The 16,001-nt window shown below is 34.7% G+C and overlaps 1 protein-coding gene across 12 annotated transcripts in view; it reads right to left on the bottom strand.

Annotated features, from left to right (window-relative positions):
• The window catches only part of EXOC6 (exocyst complex component 6), a 352,011-nt gene that overhangs the window by 86,623 nt on the left and 249,387 nt on the right, over positions 1–16,001 (bottom strand). For all 12 annotated transcript variants that reach the window (XM_072739522.1, XM_072739519.1, XM_072739524.1 and 9 more), the window contains one exon: positions 15,491–15,625. In XM_072739522.1, the coding sequence (XP_072595623.1) occupies positions 15,491–15,625 (135 nt within the window). The remainder of the gene's footprint in view (positions 1–15,490; positions 15,626–16,001) is intronic.

The following is a 16,001-nucleotide window of genomic DNA, read 5'->3' as shown; positions in this document are numbered from 1 at the left end:
AGAAGCAGGCTCCATGCAGGGAGCCTGCCATGGGACTCCATCCTGGGTCCCCAGGATCAGGTCCTGGGCTGAAGGTGGCGCTAAGCTGCTGAGCCACCAGGGCTGCCCCTGATAAGACATTTCTAAATATTTCTAGTTGTAATTTAGAGACTGTTAAGAGTATTAATTTGGACTTCCTAGTAAATTCTACTATAAATGAAACCAAAATACTCTCAATCCTTACAATCTCACCAGAAAGTCAGGAACATTATCAGCTAACTCCTATATTAAAATTTTTAAAGATTTAACCTATAAACAACGGAATTAATTCTTCCTTTTCTTGTTAAAGAAACAGCGCCCTCTGGAGGCAGAAATCTAGCATAATTTGAGAACTATACTATTTCAATCTATAAGAATTAAAGGATATCATACTATCAGTGGTTCTCAACCACAGGTATGCAACAGAGCAACCTAAGGAATTTTTTAAAATATAACACATAAACAAATTCCAACCTAGACCTCCTGAAACATAAGCATGTGTGTTTTACATAAAATGTAAGTAGTAATAGCTAAATATTTAAGGAAACAATTTGGGGAATATAAATAATAGTGAAAGGGAATAGAGGGGAAGGGAGAAGAAACGGGTAGGAAATATCAGAAAGGGAGACAGAACATGGAAGACTCCTAACTCTGGGAAACAAACTAGGAGTGGTGGAAGGAGAGGAGGGCGGGGGGTGGGGGTGATTGGGTGGCAGGCACTGAGGGGGGCACTTGATGGGATGAGCACTGGGTGTTATTCTGTATGTTGGCAAATTGAACACCAATAAAAAATAAATTTATTATTAAAAAATTTTTTTAAAATAAATATTTCAGGAAACATCTGTTATTTAATGCCTATCATCCATTCTCCCTTCTTGAAACAGTCCCCAAATACATTTTGGAAAATCACTCTGCTCCCCCTCACAGGTCTGACTGGTCTAGATTGGACTATATCTAAGCTCCAAGGATGAATCCTGATGAATTTAGGTCAATTAGCAATTATCACCCTCTTACGCACAGGGTGTTCCAGAGCAGCTTGTAGAGGGACCCATTCAGTTTCCTTTAGATGATAGGGCATATAACGTTTGGAACTGTAACTAGGCAGCTGTTTCATTACTAGAAAGAGAGAGCCTATAGTTGCTGGGGCACCAGCCCGACAATGAGGCCAATATCGTATAAAGTAGAGCTAAAGGAGGGACAGAGAAACTGGGTCCTTGGTGACATCTGCTGAGCAGTGGGCTTATCTCACATCTTGGACTTCCAGTCACAGTTAGCTAATAATTTCCCTTTATTGTTTAGGGCATTTTGAGTTGGGTTTTTCTGTCAGTTCTTACCAATTTTCTGTTAACAGTCCTGATTAATACAAGTATCTTATTTAAAATATTTTATTCAACATTCTAAAAAATGGTTACATTTAATAATACTTATCTGGAGCAAGGGAACATTTTTCAGAGCCTTGAAAACTTAAGCTGGAGATGAAGTTGGGACTGTCAAAACAAAGGAGCTATCCTCCCTAGCTAATTTCTTCCTGCACTAGTTCAAGAAATGATGCTCAATAATCTATGATCTTGATCTAGTATGCATGATCAGTAGCACCCACCATCTAAATCATTAGCCACTTTCACTACTGACACTGTAGACATGTGGAAAAAAGTAGACATCACTAAATACAGAACACTAGAAATTAGTTATGGGGAAAGAGTGTGATTGGGCCTGTAAAAAAGAAATACATCTAAGATAACTACAGATTTTCCAGGAAAGGAGGCAAGAAAAATGGTGCTACCACTGTAAAAAATTAGCCAGAAAGAAAAGCTGATTTAAGAGATTATGATTTTTTAATTTAAATATTTTAGATGTCAGTGTGATAATCAGGGAAGTTGTTTTATCTTCATATTTGGAAACCAAAATCAATCAAAAAACAACAGCAACAAAAGGATTTGTTTGCCTATGCTTCAAATTAATTTACTGAAATAGCTACTTTTCACCAGATATTTTCATCATACTATATTATTATCATTAAAAAACAGAAGTTGTTGGTTTTAGGATATGTACGTGTCTTATACACACGTGTCACATTTTGATAATTCTCTCAATATTTCAAACTTTTTCATTATTCCTGTATTTGTTATGGGGATCTGTGGTCAGCGATTTTTGATGTTACTATTGTAATTGCTGTGGGGCACCGAGAATGGTGCTCATATAAGTCATTGATCATAATGGATAAATGCTATATGTGTTTTGACTGCTCTACCAATCAACCATTCCACATCTCCCCTCTTCTCAGGCCTTATTATTCCCTGAAACACAAAAATACTGAAATTAGGCCAATTAATAACCCTATAATGGCCTCAAGTGTTCAAGTGGAAGGAAGAGTCACACATCTCTTATTTTGCATCAAAAGCTAGAAATGATTAAGCCAAGTGAAGAAGGTATGTTGAAAGCCAAGATAGGCCAAAAGTTACACTTCTTGCACCAAATAGCCAAGTTACAAATGCAAAGGAAAGGTTCTTAAAGGAAATTAAAAGTGCTATTCCAGTGAACATACACTGGTTAAGAAAGCACAACAGCCTTATTGCTGATGTGGAGAAAGTTTTAGTGGTCTGAATAGATCATTCCCTTAAACCAAAACCTAATCCAGAGCAAGGCCTTAACTTGCAATTCTGTGAAGGCTGAAAAAAGGTAAAGAAAAGTTGGAAGCTAGCAGAGGTTGGTTCATGAGGTTTAAGGAAAGACCCTGTCTCCACCATATACAAGTGCAAGGTGGGGCCTTTAGGGGGTTCAGTCAGTTGAGCAGCTGACTCTTGATTTCAGTTCACATCATGATCTCAGTGTCCTGGGATTGAACCTCACGTTGGCTCTGCGTTCAGCAGAGAGTCTGCTTCAGGATTCTCTCTGTCTCTCTCTCTCTCTCTCTCTCTCTCTGCCCCTTCCCCCACTCACTCTCTGTAAAATAAATAAATAAATTTTCTTTTTTTTTTTTTTAAGTGCAAGGTGAAGCAGCAAGGGCTGATATAGAAACAAGTTATCCAGAAAATCTAGTTAGGATAACAAAGGTGGCTGCACTAAACACCAGACTTTTCCATATAGCACAAACAGTCTTATTATACTGGAAGAAGGTGTCATCTAGGACTTTCACAGCTGGAGTGATGTCAAAGCCTGACTCCAAAGCTTCGGAGGACAAGCTGACTCTCTTGTTAGGGGCTAATGAAGCAACTTTTCTGATGGGTCTGGGCAAATTCAATTGAAAACTTTCTGGGAAGGATTCATCATTCTAGATGTCCTTAAGAATATTCACGATTCATGGAAAGAGGTCAATCAACATTTACAGGAGTTTGGAAGAAGAAGCTGATTCTAGCCCTAATGGATGACTTTGAGGGGTTCAAGACTTCAGTGAAGGAAGTAACTGTAGATGCAGTGGAAAGCACAAGAAAACCAGAATTAAAAGTAGAGCCTAAAGATGTGACTGAATTGCTGCAACCCCATATGAAACCTTAACAGAGTATGAATTGCTTCTTATGGATGAGCAAAGAAAATGTTTTTTTTTGAGATGGAATCTACTCCTGGTGAAAATGCTGGGAAGACTGTGAAATGACAGCAAAGGACTTAGAGTGTTATGTAAACTTAGTTGATAAAGCAGTGGCAGGGTTTCAGAAATTACTCCGTTTTTTAAAAAAAGTTCTACTGTGAGTGAAATGCTAAAACAGTATTGCATACTACAGAGAAATCATTCATCAAAGGGAAAGGTCATTCAATGCAGCAAACTTCATTGTTGTCTTATTTTAAGAAACTGCCCCAACCACCCCAACCTTCAACAACCACCATCCTGATCTATCAGCAGCCTTGAACACTGAGGCAAGACCCTCTACCAGCAAAATATCACACCTTACTAAAAAGCTTAGATGATGGTTAGCATTTTTTTAGCAATAAAATATATTTTAATTAAGGTGTCTACACTTTCTTAGACATAATGCTATTGCACACTTAACATATTGCAGTATAGTGTAAACATAACTCATATATATACACACTGGGAAACCAAATTATTCATCTGACTCCTCTTACTGAGATATTTGCTTTACTGCAGTAGTCTGGAACCAAACCTTCAATATTTCCAAGATATGCCTTCTGAGCTAGAATCAGAGTCTAGAATAATTTTAAAACATAACTTCTAGATTATCTAGCATTGTTAAAGGTCATTATAAATTGCATAATTTTCTAATGCTCAGATTACCTAAATTACCTCCTTTTCCTTTTCAAGAGGTAGGTGCTACATTTTACCTTTCTGGTTTTCAGGGGCTTTAGTACCTCAAAGGTGTTAAAGAATGGCTTGGGGCTTTGTAGTAGCATCTGCCACTTCTTAGATAATCTACGTTGTCTGTCATCAGGTTTTCAAAAGACCCGATATAAATAACTTTTTAAAGTACTCCTCAACCATTTCCTTCCCTATTCTATTTCTGCTTTCTACCACCTTTATAAGAGGCACTTGCTATAATTAAGTGATTAACTGATTATAAATTACAGAAAAACAGAAAGCTGAGCACTTTCATGTGTCAATGGAGTTAAGGTAGTCTATAAATTCTGTTGATCTTCCTCCTTTGCTTATAGAACTCCAAAATGCTTTTGTTTTTGTTAGCTTTCATGTTCTTGGCAAGGTAGCATCCTCACTATTTACTTTTCCGTATAACTGACCTAATTCTTCATTCTATTCAATAAATATTTAAGCTTTTGCTTTTTTCTGATCTACTTTTTAGGATTTTATGTCATTCAACTGTATTAAATCAGCTACAATTATAAACCTGCTTTATGTAGCCCTCTCTAATGAGGGCAGATAAAAAGAGGAGAAGCTGGTGGTATAAGTGACAAAAGAAAGAAATGTTACATGCACTACCTTTACAAAATGACAATCAAGTTGCACAAACAAAACAAGAAATCATAACAATCCACCAATAACACAAAAGACTATACATAAAGCATATAATCAGAATCTGAAATGCAATTAATCAATCAAGAATACTGCAAATGTTCCAGCAAAGCAGTAACAAATCAATTTTACATAGGTAAAATAATGTAATAATTATAATTTAATTCTAAAACTTACTAATACTTATATCTTACTAATTTAAAATGTATGATTATACCAATTAATGAATTTATATCTTTACAAATAAAAAATTAATATAAATTTTATTTTACTCATACAGTAATACTTCAGTTACTCAGAGGTCACATACGCAGTTAATAAACAGGAAGGAAGGGAACCCTGGGTGGCGCAGCGGTTTAGCGCCTGCCTTTGGCCCAGGGCGCAATCCTGGAGACCCGGGATCGAGTCCCACGTCGGGCTCCCGGTGCATGGAGCCTGCTTCTCCCTCTGCCTGTGTCTCTGCCTCTCTCTCTCTCTGTGTGTGACTATCATAAATAAATAAATAAATAAATAAATAAAATAAAATAAAATAAAAATAAACAGGAAGGAAGGGACAAAGTTTCTGAATAGTCAAAACTGACATTATAGTTCATGTAATAAATAAGTTTTAGTAAATTCTATAATGGAACACTATACTGATTTAATTACAGCTAGATGCAATAACACAAATGACATATCCCAAACTGTGTTGTGAAAGAACTCAGACATCCAAAAAGATACATTCTGCATGATTCCATTTAAATAGAGCTCAAAAACAAAATATTAATCAGTGCTGTTAAAACTCAGTACTGAGAGAAAGAAGAGACAGTTGCTGGGAACAGGAATGAGGGAGGTTTCTACAATGGTACTAATGCTTTATATCATCACCTTGCAATTACATGGATGAGTTCAATTTTTTCCAATTTAAATTAGAATTTACTTTTTTGAACAGTTTTAGGTTCACAGTAAAACTGAGGGAAAGGTATAGGGATATCCCATATACTCCTTGCCCCCTACATCTGTAGTCTCCTACACTATCCAAATGGCCCACCCGAGTGGTACATTCATTATAATCAATTAATCTACACTGACAGATCATTATTACCCAAAGTCCATAGTTTACGGTTCAGTCTTTGTGCTGTACAGTCCATGCGCTTGGACAAATATATAATGACACATGTCCACCATCATAGTATCATAAAAAGTAGTTGCATTGCCCTAAAAATCCTTTGTGTGTCACCAATTCGTCCTCCTCACCACCAAACTGTGGTTACCAATGATCTTTTTACTGTCTCCATAGTTTTGCCTTTTTCAGGATATCACATAGTCATACATAGCCTTTTCAGATGGGTTTTTTTCACTTAATAATATGGCATTTAAAGTTCCTCCGTGTCTTTTCACACTTGATAGCTCATTCCTTTTTAGTGTTGAATACTATTCCATTATCTAAATACCATTTATCCATTCATTTACTGAAGGACATCTTGGTTGCTTTTAAGTTTTGGCAATTAGGAAGAACGCTGCTATAAACATTCATGTGCAGGTGTTTGTGTAGACATAAGTTTTCAACTCATCTGGAGAAATAACAAAGAGTATAACTGCTAGACTGTATGGTAAGAGTATGTTTTAGAAGGAACTGCCACACTGTCTTCCAAAGTAGCTGTACCATTTTGTATTCCCACCAGCACTGAATGAGAGTTCCTGATACTCCACATCTTTGCTAGTATCTAGTCGTATTCATGTTTCAGATTTTAGCCATTCTGGTAGGTATGCAATGATATCTCCTTGATTTGCAATTCCCTAATAACATATGATATGAAACATCTTTTCATATTCATACTTGCCATTTGTGTATCTTTTTTAGTGAGGTGTCTGTTCAGGTCTTTTTCCCATTTTTTTAATTGTGTTGTTCATTTTCTTATTGTTGGATTTTAAAAGTTCTTTGTATACATATTTTGAATAGTCTCATATCTGGTCATGTCTTTTGAAAATATTTTCTCCCAATCAGTGACCTGTCTTCTTATTCTCTTGACAATGGCATTCACAGAACATAAGTTTTTAATTTTAATAAAATCCAGCAGATTCTTTCATGGATCGTGCATCTAAAAAGTCATTGCCATCCAAGGTCATCCAGATTTTCCCTAATGTTAACTTCTATGAGTTTTATAATTTTACATGGATGAGTTTAGGTCTATGATCTAATTTGAGTTAATTTTTGGAAATAGTGTAAAGTCTGTATCTAAATTCATCTCTTTGCAGGTAAATGTCCAGTTGTTCCAGCACCATTTGTTGAAAAGACTTTTTGCTCTATTATATAGTTTATAATATTGTCCTTGCCCCTTTGTCAAATATCAGTTGAATCCATTTATGTGAGTCTATTTCAAGGCTCTCTATTCTGTTCCATTGATATATATGTCTGTTTTTTTGGTCAGTAACACACTTTTTTGTTTTTTAAGATTTTATTTTATTTATTTATTTATTTATTTATTTATTTTATTTGAGAGAGAGAGAGATTGGAGAGAGCATAAGCACAAGCAAGGAGAGGCAGAGGGAGAAGCAGACTCCCCACTGAGCAGGGAGCCCTATGTGGGGCTCCATCCCAGGACCCAGGATCATGACCTGAGCCAAAGGCAGATGACAAACCAACTGAGCCACCCAGGCACCCCAACACACTGTCTTTACAATAAATCTTAAAGTCAAGTAGTGTCAGTCCTCCAACTTTGTTCTTCTCTTTTAGTATCCTGTTGCATATTCTGGGGTTTTTTGCCTCTCCATTAAACTTTAGAATCAGTTCCTCAATATCCATCAAATAATTTGCTGAGATTTTGATGAGGAATGCCTTGAATCTAAAGTTCAAGTTGGGGGCTGGCTCGGTTCATAGAAAATGTGATTCCTAATCACAGATTTGTGAGTTCAAGCCCTACATGGGGAGTAGAGTTCATTTACTAACTAAATAAACAAACAAACAAATAAATAAATAAGTAAAGTTCAAGTTGGGAAGAATTGACATCATGACAATATTGAGTCTGCTAACAAAAAATAGGAAAGCTATTAACTTTTGTACATTAACCTTGTATCTTGAAACTCTGCTATTGCTGATAATTAATTAAATTCCAGAAGAGTTTTTGTTTTATTCTTTTGGATTTTCTATAATCATGTCATCTGCAAAGATGGTTTCATTTCTCTCTTCCCAATCAGTACACCTTTTATTTCCTTTTCTTGTCTTACTGAGCTAAGTAGGACTTCCACTATGATGCTGAAAAGTAATGGTGAGAGGGAACATTTTTGCCTTGTTCCTTAGTGGGAAAGGTTCCAATTTCTCACCATTAAGTACAATAGCTGTGGGATTTTCGTAGATACTCTTTATCAAGTTAAGGAAGTTCCCCTTTATTCCTAGTTTACTGAATTTTTCTCATGAATTTTTCTCATGAATTTTTTCCTAGTGTTGAGTTTTGCCAATTGCTTTTCGCATCTATTGATATGATCACATTATTTTTCTTTAGCTTGCTGATGTGGTGGATTATATTAACTGGGTTTTCAATAATTTTTTAATTGAAGTATTGTTGGCACAGAATACATTAGCTTCAGGTATATAGCATAGCAATTCGACAAGCTTATACATTATGCTATGTTCACAAGGGTAGCTACCATCTGTCACCATACAATGCTATTATACAACTATTGGCTATATTCCCTATGCTGTACCTTTTATCACTGTGACTTATTCATACATTAACTGATTTTTAAATGTTGAACTAGACTTGCATACATGGGATAAATCCCAATTGATCATAATGTAGAATTCCTTTTATAAGTTGTTGGATTCAATCTTATAATATTTTGTTGAGGACTTTACATCTTTGTTCATGAGAGATATTAGTCTGTAGGTTCCTTTTCTTATAATTCCTTTACTAGTTTTGGTATTAGGGTAATGCTGGCTTCATAGAATGAATCTGGAAGTATTTCTTCTGCTTCAATGTGAAAGAGATTGCAGAGAAATGGTATATTTTTTTCCTAACTATTTGGTAGAATTCATCACTAAACCCATCTAGGCCTGGTGTTCTTTCTGTTTTGGAAGACTATAAATCAGATTGAATTTCTTTAATAAATATAGATCTATTCAGATTGTCTATTTCTTATTGCGTGAGTTTTAGCAGATTGTGTCTTTCAAGAAACTGGTTCATTTCATCCAGGTTATCAAATCTATGGGCATAGAACTGTTAATAATCCCTTACTCTCCCTTTCTAACTTGACCAACATGTTATTTAGAAGTGTCCTGTTTAATTCTAAGTATTTGGGGATTTTCCAGCTTATCCTTCTGTTACTGATTTATTTAATTCCACAGTGGTCTGAGAGCATATACTGTATCAGAATTCTATTCTTTTAAATTTGTTAAGCTGGGGCAGCCTTGGTGGCTCAGAGGTTTAGCACTGCCTTCAGCCCAGGGCCTGATCCTGGAAACCTGGGATCGAGTCCCACGTCGGGCTCACTGCATGGAGCCTGCTTCTCCCTCTGCCTGTGCCTCTGCCTCTCTCTCTCTCTGTCTCTCAGGAATAAATAAAATATTTTTTAAAAAATAAAATAAATTTGTTAAGGTGTGTTTCATGGGCTAGAATATGGCTGTCTTGGTGAATGTTCCATGTGAGCTTGAGAAGAATGTAATATTCTGCTGTTGTTAAATGATATCCAGGTAATCAATGATGTTATTAAGTTCAACTATGTCCTTATTGATTTTCTGTTTGCTGGATCTGTCCATTTCTGACAGAGGGGTGTTGAAGTCTCCAACTTTAACAATGGACTTATTCATTTCTCCTCAACGTTCTATCAGTTTTTGTTTCATATATTTTGACCTGTTGCCAGGCAGATGTATACCATGGATTCTTATGTCTTCTTGGAGAATTGACCCCTTTATTATTATATAATGCCTCTCTTTATCCCTAATAACTTTCTTTGCTCTGAAGTCTGCTCTGTATTAATATAACCACCCACTTTTTCATTAGTGTTAACACAGTCTTTCTCCAACAATTTAGTTTTAATCTACATGTGTTTTTACATTTAAAGTGGGTTTTGTAAAAAAAACATGTAGTTGGGTCTTGTTTTATTGATCCATTCTGATAATCTCTGTCTTTCAATTAGTATTTTTAGTATTTAGTATTTTTAGGCTATTGATATTTACAGTGATTACTGATACTGATTAGTATCTGACATATTTGTTACTGTGTTCTATTTGTTGTACTTGTTCTTTGTTCCTACTTTGTTTCACTATTTTTTTGCCTTTTGTGATACTGAATATTTGTATGATTCCATTTCTTTCCTTAGCATATCAGTTATGCTTTTTTAAAAAAAATTTTTAGTGATTCCCCTAGAGGTTCCAATATGTTTATAATTCTGCCAAGTCCACTTCCAAATAACACTTTACCATTTTATGGGTAGTAAGAGTACCTTATAATAACAAAATAATCCTAATTCTTCCCTTCCCTTGTATCATTGCTATCATTCATCTCTCTTACACATAAACATACATAAGCATACACATACACACAAAGCATACAACATGAATACACTATTATCACTTTGAACAAACACATCTAAGACAGCAATTAAGAATAAAAAAAATTAAAGTTACCTTCATTTACACTTTCTCTCATATTCTTCCTTTCAATATGTAGATTTAAGTTCCTGACCTAAATCATTTTCTTTCTCTCTGAATAAGTTATTTTAGCATTTTTTCCAAGGCATGGCTACTGGCCACAAATGTTCTTAATTTTTGTTTATTTGTCTTTCTCCTTTACCTTTGAAGGATAATTTCACAGGACATAAAATTCTAGGTTGGTGAGTGTTTTTCTCTCAACACTTTAAATATTTCACTCCATTCTCTTCTTGCTTGCATGTTTTACAAAGAGAAGTCAGATGTAATTCTTATTTTTGTTAATTCTAGGTAACTCTTATTTTGCCTCCTTCTGGCTTCTTTCAGGACTCTTTAATTTTGTGCAGTCTGAATATGATAAGCCTAGGCATAATTATTTTGGTATTTATCCTGCTTGGTGTTCTCTAAGCTTTCTGGATCCATGGTTTAGTGTCTGACATTAATTTGAGGAAATTCTCAGTCAATACTGCATCAAATATTGCTTCTGTCCATTTCTCTCTTTTTTCTTCTTCTAATATTCCCATTGTGCATATGTTTACCTTTTGTAGATGTCCCATAATCTTGGATATTCTGTTTAATTTTTTTCAGCATTTTTTTTCTCTTTGCCTGTTTTGGAAGTTTCTATTAACATATCCCCAGGCTCAGAGATTCTTTCCTCAACTGTGTCTACTCTACTAATGAATGCATCAAAGGCATTCTTCATTTCTATTATATTGCTTTTGATCTCTAGCCTTTCTTTTTTATTCTTAGACTTTCCGTCTCAGTGCCCACCTGTTCTTTCATATTGTCTACGTTCATTTTAGCATATTAATCATAATTTAAAAAAATTCCTCATCTTATAATATCTCTGAATATCTTAATCTGATACTTACTCTACCTCTTCAAATTGTGCTTTCTGTCTTTTAGTCTTCCATAAAATTTTTTCTTGACAGCCGAACATGATGTACTAGGTGAAAGGAACTGCAGTAAATAGGACTTTAGTAATGTGGTGGTAAGGTGTGAGGGGAGAGGAAGTGTTCTATAGTCATGATTAAGGTCACAGGTTTTTGGGTTTATTTTTCTTTTTAATTTTTATTATTTAAGTATAGTTGACTGGATCACAGTCTTTGAGTAAGCTTTGGCCCTTAGCTGTAAACTTCATAACTGTTTCTCATTTCCACCCCTTTGGTGGGATGGCTACAGCAGCTAGAGTTCTGTATTTCTCTTCCCCCAATTTAGTTAGGCTCTGATAAAATCCCTATAGTTCAGGCACTGGTACATAGTTTCTTTTGAGGTTATGTCTTATTAAGAAGAAAAGAATACTTAAAGAACAGCATGCTCTGGTGTATTTCAAAATGGTTCCTTTTCCTTCCCCACTGCTGGAAGCACAACATTATTCTTCAGTCTTCACTGGAAGAAGCTGGTAGAGCTTCAGGAGGGACAACTCACAAAAGTGTGTGCCCCACCCTGGAGTTTTAACTCCCTGACTTGTCCACATTGAGCCTCCAGCAATTCATCAATACAGTTCAGGTTTTCCTACCCCAATACTGATTCCTGTGGAAGTTTCTGTTCCATTAGGTTGTGGTTCTCTGTATTTTCCTGCCTGTCTCCAACTTGGGGGCCAGCAGTATGCCCTGTAATCTCACTTCTCTGACAGATCAAAGAAAGGGTGATTTTTCAGTTTTTTACATGTCAGGACAGAGTGACAACTTCCAAGCTCTTTGCTTGCCAGAATGAAACTATAAGTCTGTGTTTACCTCTTAATAATTAATAAGCTATATATATTTATAATTTTTACATTTATAAATTATGTGTGTTTATATATGTATGTTACACTTAATTAAAAAAAATTTTTTTAAGTCCATGTACCATGTCGTTGCTGCATAGGAAGAGAATTTCAAGCTCTTAATTAAAAACTTACCACTGTCACTTTAAAGTTCTAAAAAAAACTTTGCTATACAGTCTTCAACAGATTTTCAAAAGGCAAATTAGAAATAGAATCAGAAGCATATTCCATCTAGGCACTTACAGCTGGAATCACTGCTAGGCGTCTTTAGAGTGGCAGGTTGGAAAAACTCCCAGAAGCAAAGGTAAAGAGTTCTGATGTCAAAGAAAAAGAACTGGGCCACTTCTCTACTATATAGATTAAAAAGGTAATGGTATTCCCATTTTCCCCCTCCATTCTGATGCAAATCTTTTCATTCAGAAGTCTTAAAGTAGTTCTCAGTGTGGGTCCAGGTTAATTTTAAAAAGCTGAGGTACTGCTTGAGGGCAGAAACTAGTTACTTAACCTCTTTTGTATCACTTACAGATTTAGCAAATTGAAAGGCACACTAACAGAAGAGTTTATATAATATTTCATAAAGTAAGTAAATGAGGTAAAAAATCAAGCACTTGGTGTGTGCATCTGTGCTTTTTGGAAAGGAAACAAATGAGGGTGTGGATCAAAGAACTGCTAAATGCTTATTTCCATAATCATTAGGCAACTAAACAGAAATATGTTTGCTAAGGTCACTGCACTGAAAGAATTAGGCTAAGAGGTTAACTAAGCAATCCATGCTAATGTCTGTAATCAAGACTGTACTTTAATCAGCTCTGTGAAACAGGCAACAGCCTGACTTATTCCCTAGGAATGGAAATTGCCCCAATCTCACTCAATAATTCACTTTTACATTGATTTAATAATTCTCACTGTTGAACTGTTTCCTCAGAGTTTAAGACAAATTTCTCTTGAAACAGACAAAAGGCAGAAATGAAAACAGCTCTTGTTCTCATATCATAAAACAGAAAGGGTTTCTGGAATTCTGTGTGAAAACAAAACAAAAAACAAGGATGCTCTACTATTTGTATAAGCTGCACTTGATTTCCTGATTTCTGAGAAAACCCAAGGAGTATTCTATAGCAGTTGTGTTTCAACTAAATATAACTTATGGGACCATTCGCATGATGAACCAGAACTAACATTTCCAAGTATTCCCTCCCAAGAGGCAGATTTGGGAAAGTATAGTTCTGAGATCCCTTAATCTAAAAGCATCATGTTCCAGTGTCTTTGGTTCTCTGACTTATAAATGAAAAGAAAATTTGCTTGAAGATCCCTCGATAAACCAGATGTCAAGGCAATTTATGTTTTAATGAGAGTACAGAGTAAGCTTATTAAATTTAATGTTAACCGTTAAATATACTTATAACTCCAGTTCTTAGTATATCTCTTCTTGACAGTGTATGAGTAACACATGGACATAAGGACAGAACAATAATGAAAAAAAGAAAGATTATGCAAAATCTAATATAAAAGGAAAGAATTTGTCCTTGGATTAGAAAAATGTACAAAACCTTGTGGACTTTCCTCCCATGTTATGGTATTTATCACACCATACTGTCAAGGGTCTTTTTATAGTTTTTTCTCCTAAGAGCTTCTCGAGGACAGAGATACATTTTTATATTCTTAGCATCTAATAGAGTGCTCAGAGCATAGATGATGTACAACAAATGACATTATGCTAAGTATCCCCTTTATATATCATAATAATTGTATGAGGTAGGTAATACATTACTACTCAGAGTTTATAGAAAAAAACCTGGGAAACAATACAGTTAAAGAATGTGCCCAAAATCACACAACAGTCTAACTTCAAAATACATTGTCCTTAATTATTGTACTATACCATCTGAATAAATGAATTTCTGTTTTGTCAAGTTTCTGTTTTAATAACTAATTTTATCTATTTCCTTACTCAGATACTAGCTGCATTTGTGCCTTATGTATCAGAATGACTATAACCTCAAGAATCACCAGAAAAACAGAAGATTTGGAGACCAGCCAGATAATTTTAGGATACAAGAATTATTTCTGGACTTCACACTTTCGAAGTGTGGTTCCTATTAACATTAATTATTTCTAAATACAAGTCTACTGAATTTTTTAAATGTAACTAATTGTACTGTAATTACAGGAGACAAGTTGAGTAATTTATAATATAGCAACAGTAAAAACATGAGAACTCTTCAATGAAAAACTTTGAAAAGACTATGAGGTTAAACTAGCCAACCTATTTTAAAGATAGCAGTCAGTTAAAAAAAAAAAAAAAGATAGCAGTAAGTGATTTATATTAATTTAATAAACAATTCAATGAATAATGATTTCTATTACTAGATTATGCCAGGGTCTCATCTACATGATCCCAAATCAATGAAGTTATAAAATAGTTCATAAAACAAATTAATAAAATATTTAATCTTCCATTCTGCTTAAAACAACCATTAATCTTTTGGGATACTCCACAGTATTATATAAACAAAAATCTTTCCAGTCAGAAAAGAGGACTTCAGTAACATGTAATAAGGTAATATTTACTTTTCTTCAGATCAGAGTTAATAAAGGATATAAAGCCAGTCTTACCTAATTCATCTTATATTTTTAGTTTCTAAATACACATGTGCACACATTACATATAAAATTATTTATGGAACTGTGTGTGAGATATTAATGCAAATCCAGTTAGACTGATTTAGCAATACTCTTAAGTCTTCAAAACATGAACAAGGGACACCTGGGTGGCTCAGAGGTTGAGCATCTGCCTTAGGCTCAGGGCATGATCCCAGAGACCTGGGATCGAGTCCCGCATTGGGCTCCCTGCATGGAGCCTGCTTCTCCCTCTGCCTATGTCTCTGCCTCTCCCTCTGTGTCTCTCATGAATAAATAAATAAAAATCTTAAAAAAAAATGTAATAGAGCTGTAGAAAATCAATATATTTTTTTCAATTTAGTAAAGATGTCTAAAGTGCCAAAAGAGAACTGATATTTATCTGCTTGCTGTTGAAAATGATCATCTCTAATTTTCAACTGTCAGAATATAATGGAATCAAGTATACAGTAAAAATTGTCTTTAATTTTTAAGTTTGCTTACAGTAATGGAAATAAAACTTTTTGGTCAGATTTTTACATACCTTAAAAGTAGAAAGCCCATAAAGTCTCGTGGTATGAACAGTCTCTTGAGAAATGTTTGTAATGTTAGTTATAAAGTCCTCAAGGTATTTGCAAGCTTGTTCCAGGTGTGTTGTGTTTATGATGATCTGCACTAGCTAGAAAATACAAAATATATCTGGTAAAATGACATGTACACCAAATCATTTGGTTTTTGAAAATAAATTATTACTTTTAGCAACTGTACCATTTCTGCATAATTACAGCTTTATAGGATACAAGGGATTATGTGACTTCAAAACCTGGCTGCAAATACTATGGAATGCTATCATTCAAAAAAAATATGAGTCTAACTGCCAATTAATTTAAAATAACTCTTAAAAGTACTTTTCCAATATTATACACTTACCAAGCAAAAATCGGAGTATTTTCACTTTTCATGTAAAGTGTAGTGTGGCTATCAAAAAAATCTACATATATGTTCTAATATCTTCAACTATTAACTAATCTCCAAGTAAACCCTTTTCCTTACAT

This window comes from Vulpes vulpes, chromosome 15 (genome assembly GCF_048418805.1).
Source record: "Vulpes vulpes isolate BD-2025 chromosome 15, VulVul3, whole genome shotgun sequence".
Lineage (NCBI taxonomy): Eukaryota > Metazoa > Chordata > Mammalia > Carnivora > Canidae > Vulpes > Vulpes vulpes.
The sequence above is the reverse complement of the archived record's forward strand: the minus strand, read 5'-3'. Positions and strand labels throughout refer to the sequence as shown.